General features: G+C 39.3%; 1 protein-coding gene across 1 annotated transcript in view; it reads left to right on the forward strand.

The window, feature by feature from the left end:
* Positions 1-16,140, forward strand: part of VKORC1L1 (vitamin K epoxide reductase complex subunit 1 like 1) — a 67,349-nt gene extending 51,209 nt beyond the window's left edge. The window contains exons 2-3 of the mRNA XM_025425718.3: positions 7,925-8,034; positions 12,321-16,140. Of these exons, the coding sequence (XP_025281503.1) occupies positions 7,925-8,034; positions 12,321-12,547 (337 nt within the window). The 3' untranslated portion in view covers positions 12,548-16,140. The remainder of the gene's footprint in view (positions 1-7,924; positions 8,035-12,320) is intronic.
* The last annotated feature ends 499 nt before the right edge of the window (positions 16,141-16,639 follow it).

Below are 16,639 nucleotides of genomic sequence, written 5' to 3' on the forward strand. Positions count from 1 at the left end.
AACATAGATGCTGGTTGTTTATGCCCCCAAATAAAAAATATTCAAAGAAGTTACTATTTGGATCAAAGATGAACCTTTTTTTAGAATCAAAAAGTAGATTCTCTTTTACATAATCATTTCATTGATGTTACTATACTGAAACAAAATGAACAGATGTATAAATGTCTGTTGCTTTAAGAAAATATTTCCATACAACATCCATTCATGATAAAAACCCTCAACAAAGTAGGTTGAGGGAACATACCTCAACATATTGAAGGCCATCTATGAAAAACCCACAGCTAATATCATCCTCAGTGGGGAAAAATGAGAGCTTTATGGTCAGGAACAAGACAGGAATGTCCACTCTCACCAGTTTTATTCAACATAGTACTGGAAGTCATGCCAAAGCAATCAGACAAAAAGAAAAGGCATCCGTATGAGCAAGGAAGAAGTGAAACTTTCACTATTTGCAGATGACATGATACTGTATATAGAAAACCTGAAAACTCCACCAAAAAAACTTCTAGAAACGATACACAAATTCAGTAAAGTTGCAGGATACAAAATCAACATACAGAAATTGGTGTCAATGATGAAGCACCAGGAAGAGAAAGAATCAATCCCATTTATAGTTGCACCAAAAATAGTAAGATACCTAGGAATAAACCTAACCAAAGATGTAAAAGATCTGTACTCTGAAAACTACTGATGAAAGAAATTGAAGAGGACACAAAGAAATGGAAAGACATTCCATGCTCATGGATTAGAAGAACAAATACTGTTAAAAAGTCTATACTGGAGCACCTGGGTGGCTTAGTGGTTGAGCATTTGCCTTCAACTCAGGTTGTAATACTGGGGTCCTGGGAATGGAGTCCCACGTCAGACTCCCTGACTCTGCCCATGTCTCTGCCTTTCTCTGTGTCTCTCGTGAATAATTAAATAAAATCTTTTTAAAATGCAGTCTAGGCAGCCCGGGTGGCTCAGTGGTTTGGCGCTGCCTTCAGCCCAGGGTGTGATCCTGGAGACTCGGGATCAAGGTCCGAGTCGGGGTCCCTGCGTGGAACCTGCTTCTCCCTCTGCCTGTTTCTGCCCGCCTCCCCGCCCCCACCGTCTCTCAAGAATAAATAAAGCGCACTTAAAAAAAATAAAAATGCAATCTTATAAATAAATAAATAATAAAATATCTATACTACCTAAAGCAACCCATACATTTAATCCTATCAAAATACCCAAAGCATTTTTCACAGAACTAGAATAAGCAATCCTGGGGGTGCCTGAGTGGTTCAGTTTAGCCTCTGACTCTTGGTTTTGGCTCAGGTCATGATCTCAGGATCTGGCTCCATGTGCAACAGGCAATCTGCTTGGGATTCTCTCTCTTTCCCTCTGCCCCTACTCCCTGCTTGCTATCTTTCTCCCTCTCTCCCCAAAGTAAACAAATAAAGCTTTAAAAAAAAATCCGGGGATCCCTGGGTGGCTCAGCAGTTTAGCGCCTGCCTTTGGCCCCCGGCGCCATCCTGGAGTCCCGGGATCGAGTCCCACGTCGGGCTCCTGGCATGGAGCCTGCTTCTCTCTCCTCCTGTGTCTCTGCCTCTCTCTTTCTCTCTCTCTCTCTCTCTCTCTCCCCTCTCTCTATGTCTATCATAAATAAATAAATAAATCTTTAAAAAATTTTTTAAAAATCGGGATCCCTGGGTGGCGCAGCGGGGGATCCCTGGGTGGCGCAGCGGTTTGGCGCCTGCCTTTGGCCCAGGGCGCGATCCTGGAGACCCGGGATCAAATCCCACGTCAGGCTCCCGGTGCATGGAGCCTGCTTCTCCCTCTGCCTATGTCTCTGCCTCTCTCTCTTTCTCTCTGTGTGACTATCATAAATAAATAAAAATTTTTTAAAAATTAAAAATTTTTTTAAATCCTAGGGACACCTGGGTGACTCAGTGGTTGAGCGACTGCCTTTGGCTCAGGGCCTGATCCTGGAGTTCTAGGATTGAGTCCCACACAGGGCTCCCTGAAGGGAGCCTGCTTCTCCCTCTTCCTGTCTCTGCCTTCTCTCTGTGTCTCTCATGAATAAATAAATTAAATCTTTTTAAAAAATCCTGAAATTTCTATGGAACTACAAAAGAACCTTTTTCAATCTTGAAAAAGAAAACTGGAAGTATCACAATTTCAGACTTCAAGCTATATTACAACGCTATAGTAATCAAAACAGTATGGTACTGGATTAGACACATATATGAATGGAACAGATAGAAAACTCAGAAATAAACCCACAATTACATGGTCTTCAACAAAGGAAGAAAGAATGTAAAATGGGAAAAAGTTTCTTCAACAAATGGTGTTGGGAAAACTGAACAGCTACCTGCAAAAGAATGAAGCTTTATCACTTTCTAACACCATTAATAAAAAATTAAATGGGTGAAAAACCCAAATGTGAGACCTGCCTAGAAGAGAGCAGAGGTAGTAATTTCTCTGACATTGGCCATGGGAACATTTTTCTAGATCTGTCTCCTGAGGCAAGGAAAATAAAAGCAAAAATAAACTATTGGGACTTCATCAAAATTCTGTACAGCAAAGGAGTCAGCAAAACTAAAGACAGCCTACGGAATGAGAGAAGATATTTACAAATTACATGTCCAAAAAGTGATTAGTTGCCAAAATACATAAAGAATTTGTAAAATGCAACACCCAAGAAACAAATAATCCAATTAAAAACTGGGCAGAAGACATGAACAGACATTACTCCAAAGAAGACATATAAATGGGCAGCAGGCACATAAAAAGATGCTCAACATCACTCATCAGGGAAGTGCAAATCAAAATCACAATGAAGTATCCTTACACTGTTAAAATGGCTAAAATAAAAAACAAGAGACAGCTTTTGGTGAGGATGTGGGGAGAAAGGAACCCTCTTGCACTATTGGTGGGAAAGCAAATTGGTGCAGCCACTCTGGAAAACAGTGTGGAGGTTTCTCAAAAAGTTAAAAACAGAACTACTGTGGTGCACCTGGGTGGTTCAGTGGGTTGAGCATCCAACTCTTGATTTTGGCTCATGTCATGATCTTGGTGTCATGGGATTGAACCCTGTGTTGGACTCCATATTCAGCATTGGGTCTACTTATCCCTCTTCCTCTGTTCCTGCCCCCACTGCTGTGAGTGCACACGTGCTCTCGCTCTCTCTCTAAATTTTACACATCTTAAAAAAAAAAAAAAAAAAAGAACTACCCTACAATCCAGCATTCGCACTACTGGGTATCTACTCAATACAAAAACACTAATTCAAAGGATCCAGGCACCCCAGTGTTTATAGCAGCATTATTTACAATAGTCAAATTATGGATACAGCCCAAATGTCCATCCATAGACAAATAGATAAAGGAGATGTGATACACACACACACACACACACACACACACACACACACACACTGGAATATTAGGTATAAAAAATAATGAAATACTGCCATTTTTAGCAACATGGATGGAGCTACAAAGTTATAGTCTGAGCAAAATAAGTCAGAGAAAGACATGATTTTACCCATGTGGAATTTAAGAAACAAAGCAAATGAGCAAAGGGGGGGAAGAGAGAAAGATAAACCAAGAAACAGACTCTTATAGAGAACAAACTGATGGTTACCAGAGGGTCAATGGAGAGGATGTGTGAAATAGGTGATGAGAATTAGAGTACACTTATGATGATCATTAAGTAATGTGTAGAATTGTTGAATCACTATATTGTATGTCTGAAACTAATAGTGTTCTATATGTTAACTATATTGGAATTTTTTTAAAACTTTTTTTTTTTTTTTTTTTTATTTATGATAGTCACAGAGAGAGAGAGAGAGAGGCAGAGACATAGGCAGAGGGAGAAGCAGGCTCCATGCACCTGGAGCCCGACGTGGGACTCGATCCAGGGTCTCCAGGATCGCGCCCTGGGCCAAAGGCAGGCGCTAAACCGCTGCGCCCCCCGAATTTTAAAACTTAATGAAAAAAAATGACCAGCAAATCATCATTTAAAAAAAAAACATTTCCTTTTGCTCAGTTGGTTAATATCCCAGTCCTTCTATAAATTACTTGGGGAAACTCTGGAATAAGTAATATAATAGAATTATTAATATAGACGGGACAAGAAGAAAATGGTTAGTAACTAAGATAAAGCCAGAAATAAAGTTAGCATATAAAATATATTTCATATAGTTCTGTATAGCTTTTAGAAGTAAGGGGAAACCATAATATTTTCAAATGTTCAACTTGAACATTGACTAAAAGATTTTTAAATTACACCACCTTTAGTTTTAAAGGATAGTGTCATTTATGAATGTCTGTTCTTATTCACCTTTCCAAGGAGAATAATTGTATGTAATGCCAGTCTACTTTGCTTGTGAATTGACTTGCTAACACTTTTAACAATAAGTTTATCAAAGTTTACTAAACATTATTTAATTATATTCATCAAGGAATTAAGTGATCTGTTTGGTTGAAAATGCTAAAATAGTAACTATTTTATAACTCTAAATATGATACAAGGGAAGTAGTGTAGCACTGCAATCCAGGAGACCAGAGATCTAAGTTGGGTATTGTGGTTGAATTCCCATAAGCCTGGCTAGCCAGGTACTTGATGCTTATGGTGAAGAAGAGTGTAAATTGATGAGAGGGAACTAAGAATTTAACTGGAGATATGGAGGCACTCTATATGGTGTTGGAGTGTGTGTTTGTTCCATTGTTTATGAAAGGCACTTAGAGTCTTCTTTCACACTCTTGGGTAAGTATTCCAGAATTAGTATGCCAACTACTCAGATGTATCCAGGATTAGTCAGATGTTCCAGAAAAGTTAAGATTTGTGCCTTAAATGTATGTAAATTTTGCTTTGAAAATAATCATTGAGTGGTGAGTGGATAGAGGTGGAAATGAAACAAGAAAGGTGCAATTTCGAAGCTGGGTGATAGGTATATGAGGTTATTACTCTGTTCTGTTAATTTTGTGTATATACATTTAAAGCTCCCCACAATGTTTTTTTTTTAAAGCAGCATTCTGCTCTACCATATTAGAAAGTCATAAGATACTTAAAATTCAGAAATCACCCCTGAAACTAATAAGATGCTATATGTTAACTAACTTGAATTTAAATTATTAAAAAAAAAAGAATTCAGAAATCAAGAAATAGCCATGTAAGCATATTATTTTAAAATGTGGAATTAAGGGGATCCCTGGGTGGCTCAGTGGTTTGGTGCCTGCCTTCAGCCCAGGGCGTGATCCTGGAGTCCCAGGATCGAGTCCCACGTCAGGCTCCCTGCATGGAGCCTGCTTCTCCCTCCTGTGTCTCTGCCTCTCTCTGTGTGTCTCTCATGAATAAATAAATAAAATCTTTTTTTTTAAATGTGGAATTAAATAGGGAAAAAAGGTTAAAAGATATCATAATGCTTGCCTCTGGGGTCAAAATTGTATGTGGAGAGGGCTGGAATATGGGATGCCTATTTTGTAAGACTTTCAGTGTTACTTGATTTTTAAACCTTTATGCATGTATTACTTTGATAAAATGATACATTCTGTGGATTTCTGCATTGTTTTCAAGGAGAATATCAACATGATCCTGTGTGAATAATTAGACACAGAACAATGCTTGGAATATATAAAAATTCTGTTTACCCATGATAATTTTGGCAGTATGCCCAATTATTTCTGTGGCCAAAGGTGGCGATTTACACTTGAATTCCTACTTCCGATGAGTAGGGCTAAGCAGTTTGATTGCATCTAGTTTCTTCCTGTCTACTCTTTTGTTTTTTACCCAATAGTCAAGAATGGTCATAAATAAGCTTATATTACTCTCCTATTTAAAAGCCACTGAATGTTTCCCCATTGCAATTAGGATAAAATTCAAACTATCACGGCCTACAAAAGTCCATAAAAGCTGAAAATGATCAGGTGCTTCATTCTCTTGTCATTCTTCCCTCCTCAGTGTGTCAGCCTCGATGGCCTTCTTCCACACTCATGGCTCATTCCTGCCTCAAAGGCCTCTGTACTTGCCAGTCCTCAAGAGACTGGCTGCTTCTCATCATTCCGGATTTAATTCAAAATGTAGCTCCTTAAAAAGGCCATTTCTGACCACCTACCTAGAGGAGCCATTCTAACCCTTCTCCTCCAAGAGCAGCACTTAGAGTGTGCTCCTCAGACGGGAAGCATGAGCTGGGGGCATTTTGATTTGTTTGGAAATGCAGTCTTAGGTCCTACCACAGACCTGCTAAAGGAAAACCTAGATTTTATTTTTTTTTAATTTATTTATTCATGATAGACATAGAGAGAGGCAGAGACACAGGAGGAGGGAGAAGCAGGCTCCGTGCAGGGAGCCCGACACGGGACTCGATCCCGGGACTCCAGGATCGCGCCCTGGGCCAAAGGCAGGCGCTAAACTGCTGAACCACTTAGGGATCCCCGGAAAACCTGGATTTTAATGAGCCCATAGATGATTGTGTGCACTTTTAAGTTTTCAGAAGCTCTGGTCTAGAATAGCTCCCCCCTCCCTTTCCCTGCATATCTGTTAATAGTGTCATCCATTTCTGAAGATAACTATGTCATTTGTTACATGGTCACTACTTCTCCCTAAATGGAGTAAGAGCTCCACCCAGGGCACCACCTTTTCTGACTTGTTCTCTCCTGTGTTCCAGCATTTGACTCAACCTCTGCACCTAGAGCACGCACAATAAGTATTTGACGTGTAAAAGAATACACAAATATGATTACTTTGTGTTCCTCAAAGTGTGTTACTCTATATGGTGAAAATCTTCGGGGCTCTCACTTCTCTTCCCTCCCAATATCATTATGAAAAGGTTCACTCTTTCTTGAACATTACTAATTAAACTGTGACAAAGAATCACTTATTTACTCTTGTTTTCAGGTAGTTTGTTTTCCAAACGAATATTTAGGTTTTACTGAGTGCTTCACTATGGACTTAAAAACCATGACTGGTGTTTTCTTTTTTATTTTGAAAAGCATGCTCAGTCAGAGTTAAAGTTATCCTCAAAGGTTTTCATCCAAAGTAAATGTTAGTTTGATATTGGAGTCAAATTTTATTAAATCCAAAATAATCTATTTTTTAATAGGAAAATAAGATTCTGAAAACGTTATGTGTAGAATCTGAAGTTAAACTGCAAATAAAAACTGATGCAGCAAATTGTGTATCCGTTTTTTTTACCCTTGAGTTGTGATTCCAGGAAGGACCTGTAGTTTCTGATACTGTTGTAGGTTTAAAGATATGTTCCCAAAATGTGTTTCGTATTGCATATCCTAGTGAAATTTGTCGGGAAACAACATTTCAGTCCACATTTTTTGTGATTTTATTTATTTGTGAGAGAGAATGCGTGCACAGGGAGAGGGGCAAAGGGAGAGGCAGATAATCCCAAGCAGACTGCACTGTGCACCGAGCCTGACCTGGGGCTCGATCATGACCCATGAGGTCCTGACCTGATGAAACCAAGAGTCACCCAGGTGCCCCTCAGTCCACATATTTTGAGTGAAGAAATAAGGCAGCTTAAAGTCAGTGGCTTTCAACTGGGTGAGATTTTCCCCCTTGGGACATTTGGCATTCGCTGAAAACATTTCTGGTTGTCCCAGCTGGCAGGGGAGTACACCTGCCACTAGGGAGTGGAGCCCAGGGACACTGCTAACCCCCTGTAGTGCACTGAGCAGCCCCCGATGGCCAAGAATTCTTTAGGCCAGAATGTCAGTGCTGCTGCTGCTGCTAAGGGACTGGCTTACACCCAGGGAGCCCCTCCTCTGCAATCACTAACACCATCAAAAAAAGGGTACCTTGAGCCTACCTTTTGGATAAAAGAACCTATAGAAATAGGCAACTTAGAGATTCAGATGGGGGTATTACCATGGCATTCTCAGGCAATTTTACATTTTTAAAAATAGGAAGACTTAAAATGGGGTCATTGGTTTTCCTTATTTTACAGATGGGGTCGAGGATTTGGTCTTTTGGGTTCCATTTTTGGAAAGGATGGTGTATTAAACCAGCCAAACAGTGTCTTTGGACTTATATTTTATATACTACAGTTATTACTTGGTAAGTATTTATACAGCAATACAAAAATAAGTTTGTTTTGTTATATTCCCTTCAGTACTTTGTATCTTTCCCCTGAAATGTCTTTATATTAAATAAAAGTAACTTAATGATAGAACCACTAGTTTGTAGCACATTGTTCTGTGGTGAAAATTTGGTTCACTGAGATTCTGATGATGCTGATGCTAACTTTGGTATCTGTTGGTTTTAATCAGGTACAGCAGCATCCCAGAGTGTCCAAAAAAAACCAGCCCTATTCACAGAGCTTATTATTCCAAACAGCCTTCCCCAGAAACTTTTTCCTTGTTAGTTTATATACTGTGCAGATTACTTAAAAATAGTATGCCCTTGAGAGAACATTAACAGGAAGCAGTGTGCATAATTCCACCACCTTTACACACCCACTGTGTCCATCATCTGTTGCTTTTTTCACTTAACTTTTTGTGAATTTTTATGTTGTTTCCTCTCTTCAGTGTTTTATTGTTGATATCAAGGTTTCAAGATTTTTGTGTCCTAAGTAACACTGTGGGGATCAACTTTGTTTAAAGTCCTCCTGACACACACCTCCCCCTTTGAATTAGTTCTGCAAAATAAATTTCCAAACACTGGACAAATGAGTCAAAACACAGATTTTTTCTGATGGACTTTAATACGTATGTATTACCAAACTGCTTATCTCTCAATTGTCTGGCTTCCCCAAAACTTCATCCCTCTTTTTTTTAATTTTATTTTCATTTAAGATTTTATTTATTTATTCATGAGAGACAGAGAGTGGACATTTTTAAAAAGTGTTTTCTGTGAAATCTCTAATGGTTACAAATCCCCATCATTTTAATTTCCTTGCATTGTCACTTTTGTTATTGGGATCCTGATAATAGTCCACTCTCATATTTGTGACAAACATTTTAGCCATTCTTTATACTCTTTTATGTTAGTTTGGTGAATTTTGATTGCACTTTGAGAGTTAAATCCACCATTTTTGCCCTTTGGTTTCCATTGTTACTGTTTTACCCCATCACCTGCTGTCTTTCCTGTGCTCATCTGCCTAACTGAAATTGATTTGTTATCAGGCAAATTGTGAATCTGAATTTTTCTAAATACTCCTATCAGCTTTGCCCAGTTCCATATCCTGTAGAAATACAAAAATATGCACAAGGATATTCATAGGAGTATAGCAAAAAAATGGAAATAGCTTTGCAAAAGTAATGGTTGAATAAATTAGGTTACATCCATACTGGATAATACTATGTAGCTATTAAAGGAAAAAGCAGGTCTTACATGAATATTCTAGAAAGATCAAGATTATAGTTTGGTGAAAAAAACAAATTGTAGTATAATAGGTATAAAAGAAGTATATGTTTATATGTATGCATATAAATGTGTAGGAAAAGGTCTGGTGGTTGGGGGCCTGGGGTGAGACTTTAATTTTTTATTCGATTTATTTTTTTCTGTTTGGATTTCTAAAGAGTATAGTGTATAAGCTGAAATTAAAATAGCCTAAGAAACGCTTCTCATTTTTTTTTTAAAGATTTTATTTATTCATAGAGACAGAGAGAGGGGGGCAGAGACACAGGCAGAGGGAGAAGCAGGCTCTATACAGGAAGCCCGATGTGGGACTCCATCCCGGGTCTCTAGGATCACACCCCAGGCTGCAGGCGGCGCTAAACTGCTGCACCACCGGGACTGCCCTAAGAAACGCTTCTGACTATGTTAATTTTTGGAGATAGAGTTGGATCAAATTTCATTTATAATATTTAATTTGTGAATTTCCTTATACATATTTTTTTAAATGGCATGTATCATGTGTATCTTTTCTGTTCACATTTTGTGTGTGCACATGAAGCATTTTTTTAAAAAAGATTTTATTTATTCATGAGAGACACACAGAGAGGCAGAGACACAGGCAGAGGAAGAAGCAGGCTCCCTGCAGGGAGCCTGATGCAGGACTCAATCCCCGGACCCCAGGATCACACCCTGAGCCAAAGGCAGATGCTCAACCACTGAGCCACCCAGGTATCCCTACATGAAGCATTTTTAATGTCAGAAGGCACATGTGAAGTCATTTAACAGTTTTCCAGAGCACATTATCTTCACGCCCTTCCAAGTTGTTTGAGATACAGCATTTTCAATTAATTTTTCCATAGGTAATACTTTGACAAGTTCAAAAGTAAAAAACATATAAAATGCTCTCCAGCAAAGGGTCTGTCCCCAGCCTTTGCCCCCTCTGCCCACTTCCTACTGCCTTTTGTCCCCAACTGGTGGCTGTGTGTTGTTGCTGTCGTTGCTTTAGGCATGTACAAGAAAATACAAACATAGCTTAATTTTCCACCTTTTTAAAATAGAAAAGGGGGATGCTATACATACTGTTCTTCATACTCTTTATTTTTTGCTTGACTCATTCATAGTGGTGATATTTCCATAGCAGCCCATTAAGAATGAAGACTCATTCTTCTTCACAGCTGCAAAATGGTCCACTGCTTGATTGAACCATCATTTATTTAGAGTTACAGGACCTTGTAAATTCTCCTGGGAATTGTGTCCCAAACCACCATCTACATTACATCAGGACAGGTTGGGTACAATAGTATTGAACTAAAAGCCAGTATTTACAGAGCATTCAAAGTGTTTTATACCTATTAGCTCTTTTACTTGTTTATTTTTAAAGTAAGCTCCATGCCCAGTGTGGGACTTAAACTCAAAACCCTGAGATCAGGGCAGCAGCCCCGGTGGCTTAGCGGTTTAGCGCCGCCTTTAGCCCAGGGCATGATCTTGGAGACCCAGGATCGAGTCCCACATTGGGCTTCCTGCGTGGAACCTGCTTCCCTTCCCCCCCCCCCACCCCCCCCCCCCGCTCTGTCTGTGTGTGTGTCTCCGTGAATAAATAAATAAAATAAAAAAAAAAAAAAAAAAAACCTGAGATCAAGAGTCACAGGCTCTACTGGCTGAGCCAGCCAGGTGCCCCTCCTATTAGCTCTGTTAATCTATGCACACACCAGTATTGGGAAGTAAAAATGAGTATTATCTCAAGTTAAGGAAAAGAGTGGCACTTGTTCATATCATTTGGAAACTAACTCTCTCAGGAAAATGTGACTGCATTAATTTTTGAAGTCTTAGATATTTAGTAAAAGGCCAGACAGAAAAACGTTTAGGTTTTGCTGGCTCTTGTAGCTACTTAGCTCTGCCACAGATGTTACATAAACGAGTGAGCGTGGCTGGGTTCCACTCAGTCTTTGTTTACAAAAGCAGGTGGACAATCAGATTCACCAGTCCCTGGCATAAGTAATCCAGCAATATCTTGAAGTGCCTTGAAGAGCCTTACGGAAGGTAAGGCTAGAATGACTGGTCTTGTGGGCAGGTCCGGCCTTGGTCTGGCCTTTGTGGCTAGACTAGCCCACAGGCAGCTTCTCATCAACAGGCAGTGGGGATTTCAGCTCCTTAATTAACCACTTCAGATCTCCTACCACCGATTAGTTTTTCCTGTTTCTGTTCTCCTTGTCCATTAGTTGTTGGGAGGGAGGGTAGTTGAATATGCTCTGCTATCTCCTCTGTCCTTGAAAATAAATGCACATGTTCTCACGACTGTTGGCTTCAGAAAATTACAAAATAATACATGTGAAGATATCAGATAGCATCAAGAGAGCCCTGGGTTAGCCCACAGAAGTGCCTTTTTCTTGATCTGGTTTGACCTACACGTGGCCAACTGGCCAAACGTGGTTTCTGTTACCTTCCAGGGTGAGCCCTTTCTGAAATGGTTATTACAACTTCAGCAGCGTATTGGTACAATCATCTCCCAGTATGGATTTTTTAAAAATTTGACCTAAACATGAGAAGGCAAGTTTTACTTCCCACAGATGGGGAGCCTGCAGTGAAAAGGTTGGAGGAAGTGTGTCCTGCCTGGGAGAGAAGGTTGTGGTCCTCATGTTCCTTTATCCATTGGGAGTGACGAGACTGTCGATTTTACAGATGAGCCTCATGCATGATGTGATTAGAAGACTGCATGTTTTCTTTGCATGACTTAATGAAGGCTGGTTTATGGTATAAGTAGTATTTCACCTAGAATACTGAAACATCAGAGACACTGCAGCTGTAAAGGGAGTATTCTACATGCAAAATCAACCTGCATAACCTTAACAAAACAGACCAGTAGCTTGTGTTCTCAAAACTCATCGCATTTTCCAGTAAAGTCATATTCCCATGCTGCGGCAAATCACAGAGTGCTAGCTTTTAACACAGAGACTTTCTCTCCGGGGTCAGGGCCTGACTGAGTTGGGTGTCTCTTTCTCTTGCAGGCATGACAGCAAGTGCAGTTGCAGCTTTAATCCTCATGACATCCTCCATCGTGTCCGTGGTAGGCTCCTTGTATCTGGCCTACATTCTGTACTTTGTGCTGAAGGAGTTTTGCATCATATGCGTCATCACATACGTGCTGAACTTCATTCTTCTTATCATCAACTATAAACGACTAGTTTACTTGAACGAGGCCTGGAAACGGCAGCTGCAGCCCAAGCAGGACTAACAAACGGATGAACTCTGGACAGTCGGAAGTCCCCTTTGCCATTAAGTTTATTTTGCAGCAGTTTTTTTGTTTTGTTTTGTTTTGTTTTGATTCTTCACAACAGACACTTTCCCCAAGAATCTTAAACTGATTTTTTAAAATCCTGTAAATTAGAAGGGGCCCTAGCTATTTTCTGTGTCAATCTTTCATTTTCAATATGGATACAAAAAAAAAAAAAAAAAAGGAGCTGCCGAGCCAATCAAAGACAAGCTTTAACTTTACTTTGAAGATGTTTCTGAGATAATGAAACGTAGCCCTAGCCCCCTGCCCATGATTGTCAAGTGAGCAACCATTGCTAGTAATTCTCCAATGTGTATAAATTCAATTTCAGGTATAACAAATGTGATCATGACATGAAAATATTTTAGAATAGATACTGTATTAAATATTGCCATGTTTACAATATGTAATATGTTTTTAGCTGATGGATTGAAACATGTAGATTCCACTAGAATCCATCTATGTAACGTTTGTAAATAAAAGAAACATTGGATCCATCCTGCAGAACTTACTGGACAGCTTAGCCGAAGTGTAGCAGTGAAGAATTGGCAGCCCGACGTTGACTGAAGAAAGAGGGACAATAGTTAAGTCCATACAGAGCATCTTGAGAAAAGTACTGACCACTGTGGGTCCGGCACTGACGGCAAAAATAGGGTAGTCGGTTCCCGTTCGTCTCCTTCCTCCAAAGGGAAGAAACTAAATTTGAACGTTCAAGTCAGAAAACTGGATCAGTTAGGACCTTAAAAGTAAGTCATGTGAGCAGACCTTCACATCCAAGGCCTTCAGGACACTAAAGTTGGGGAAATGGGGTAGATTTCTTTGGAGAAAAGCTGGAAATATTAATATGGCATTTTTAGATAGTTTCTTACAGTAGCTGAATTTTCATGCAGATCTCTTTCCTTAACATTGGTGCCAGTTGACCAGACAGTATTGACCTTGAAATAACCAGTATAAGCCCAGTTGCTCCGGAGTAGGATTGCTCTTGGGTACCTCTGTAGTATTTCCTCCTGTTTCATTCTGCACTAATTGGATGTCTAGTTTAATTGTTTTAGAGTCAATATTACAGTTGTAAATTTTAGGGCTGACATGCTGCTCTGTTTGTTCCGTCGGGAGTAGTGCAGGTAGAAATAGCTGAAGGCGAAGTACACAAGTGGTGTCACTGCTCTTCCTGGTAACTACGCAAATGCCTCGGTTTTAAAGGTGATGTGAATAAACCCAAATGAAATTGTGACAATATGTTTCTCTGGTTAACACCTTATATCAGAATGTTAAAAGTGCCTTCTGTCTTAAATCTCAAACCAAATATTTTGTGTGTTGAACTTGGGCAGAAGTGTCCTTCCTTCCTCTTACCATGACGTAGAAAACTTGCATTATTCTCTAGAAAGGTTCTGTATGATCATTTTATTCCTTAGATTGAAAAGTAGTAGCAATGTTTTTGCTTCCAATTAATCATTATGTTAAAAATAGACTGGTAACCTTCACGTACTTTAACAAGCCGCCTTTTTTTGAAGGGAGGGGACAGGCTCTGCTCTGTAAACCCTAATGAGTAAAGTCAGCAACTGTTCAGCAGTTTCCAACTAACTGTCCTAATTGAGGCAATGTATTTTTCTGGCCCAAGGCAGGTAGAAAATCAGAATTGTAATGAACTTTCACCCGGTTTTAACCAGTTTTGTAAAAGCTGAATTCGGATTTCAAGGCTTCTGTTTTCCCATGAATGTGAATATTTCGATGCCTGTCTTATGATGTATGTATTGTTGTTGTTGCTGTAGTTAGAGAACTCCAGAAAGCACTGGACTGGATGTCTGGTGTTCATGGAGAAACAAATCCTGCTGTTGCAGGGCTTGTGCACTGAGGTCATCTTGTGGCAGTGCTTTCAGTTCTACCCAGCAGCTTCCTGGTTCTTTCTTCTAAGCTAGAGTGGAAATGGTTAACCGTGAAGACTTCTGTGGTATATATAACACTGGTTGTGCTAAATAAGTTCCTTGTGTCCCAATTTAAAATGGTTTTTCATCCTATTTTGTATCAATCAGCAAAGTATAGTTAAAGCTTGTCTTGATGCTGCGTTCTTGCGAATGTCTTCAACTCTTACATGGTCAAACATAAAAATGTCCTGCCAGACCCTTCAAGGTTTTCCTTTGCTTTCCTAATAAGCCTTGGGGAAAACACCACTGTTTCAGTTGTACAAAATATTTGCCATGTTCCTGTAACCCCAGTAGAATTAATGGGTTTTTTTTTTCCTCACTGAGCAATGAAAGTGTGCTGCCTGAAATAACAGCATTTTAACGCCTGTATCTCGGTAAGCAGCAGGACCCTGGTGGAAGAATTTAGGCTCCCCTCTACATCCTCTCTTCCACCTCAAGAAGGAGACCATGCTGTAAGATTGTTCAGATTGTTATGACTTTTAGATTCCATATTTAAAACACTGCAACATTGCTAGCCACCAACATTGAAGAACAAATTAGCGGGGAGAAGGAGTCAGATCTTTGGGTTTTGCAGTAATTCTACTCTTCTTGTAACAAATGAAGCCCCTTATTTACTTGGTAGTCCTATCATTTGAAGAAATTGGAGAAGCTGTCATTAGATGACAAATTCTAGGGAAACTAGGTGGTTTAGAGAATTCAGTTTTTTGTTGCAGCTAGGTGCTTTCTGCGAAGGTAAACTGGTGAAATAACTCAGGTTTAACTAGCTGCGTGCCAGGAAATTACTTCTACTTGATGTCCGTCGCCTCTCATTAAATCCGTTACTTTTAAAGATGTTGAAAAACATTGACTATGTTCATACAAAGATCTGTCATTTGGTGCAAGAGATCTTTGGACCCTACTCAGTAGGCTATAGGACCAAGACTCCAGAGAAATTAAAACTATTTGTTGGCTTTAGTTTGCTTGTACTTCATTCATAAGATTATCAGCAAACATGCAAAGCTATCTTCAGCAACTACTTCGTAACAGATTGGAACCAGCACAGACATGAGCGAAAGCTGGCAAATCTTGTCTCGAAAATTCGTGTTAGACAAATGCCAACAAGAAATCCACTGTCATTTTTGGAAACCTATTTTAAAGGAATACCTAACATGCAACCTTTGTCCTGGTATTTTCCCCCAACACACAAGCATTGGTGGAACATCTCTATTCAGCAGCACTTCCGATTCCTGATCTGTGAGAACCACCCTTCAATCAAACAAAAGGGGCAGGGGTGGGAATCCAGGCTACTCGGTTAATTTCTTTCTTTTTTTTTTTTTATAAACTAGCCCAGAAAACGTGAAATGTTTTATATAAAACTGTATTAAGCATGGCCTAAGTATTAGGTGTATGATCTGTATAGTATGTTCCATCAAAAAATATTTATTACTAGTGCTTTAAGCTCCAGAGTAAACATTCTTTAAAGTGGAGTTCACTGGGCAGACTTCCCCCTTTAATATAGATAGAATTATTCTTTATCAGAGATTTAGGACACAGTTTTGCTAACTGGTAAAAACAAATGTAAATATGTAAGAATGTTTATTTGTTGCACATAACTTTTTTGGTATAAAATAAATGTAGACGTTACCTGTGGAAGCTGTGCTGCCATCCTTCTTATAGTTCAAACAAGGAGCTGAAAAGAATCCAGTCTTCCAAAAAAAAAGAATCCAGTCTTCCCATAAACTTTCCTTGAAGCTGACACATTAATTCCATTTTTACAGATGCACTGAAATTGATTGTTTTTCCCTGAAATGCAGTTTATGGAGAACACATGCAGCATTCTTAGAGATTCTAGTTCATGGAATTTGCGTGGGCTTATGATGTGTGTGGTTGTCAAGAATTAGTGAAAAAGAAGTTAGTGCTCAGAGTTGTATAAGCACACCAAAGGTGCTGTCAGCTCTTGCCCACAGCTTTTGCTTTTTTTCTTTTATAAACTAGCCCAGAAAACGTGAAATGTTTTATATAAAACTGTATTAAGCATGGCCTAAGTATAGGCCTAAAAACGCTACTCTCTCTTTTTTTTTTCCTTTTTTTTTTTTTTTTTTTTGCTACTCTGTCTCCTAAAAAAGTAACTAACATCTCCAAGGATGATGAA

The sequence above is a fragment of the Canis lupus genome, chromosome 6, assembly GCF_003254725.2.
Source record: "Canis lupus dingo isolate Sandy chromosome 6, ASM325472v2, whole genome shotgun sequence".
In the NCBI taxonomy this organism is placed as follows: Eukaryota; Metazoa; Chordata; class Mammalia; order Carnivora; family Canidae; genus Canis; species Canis lupus.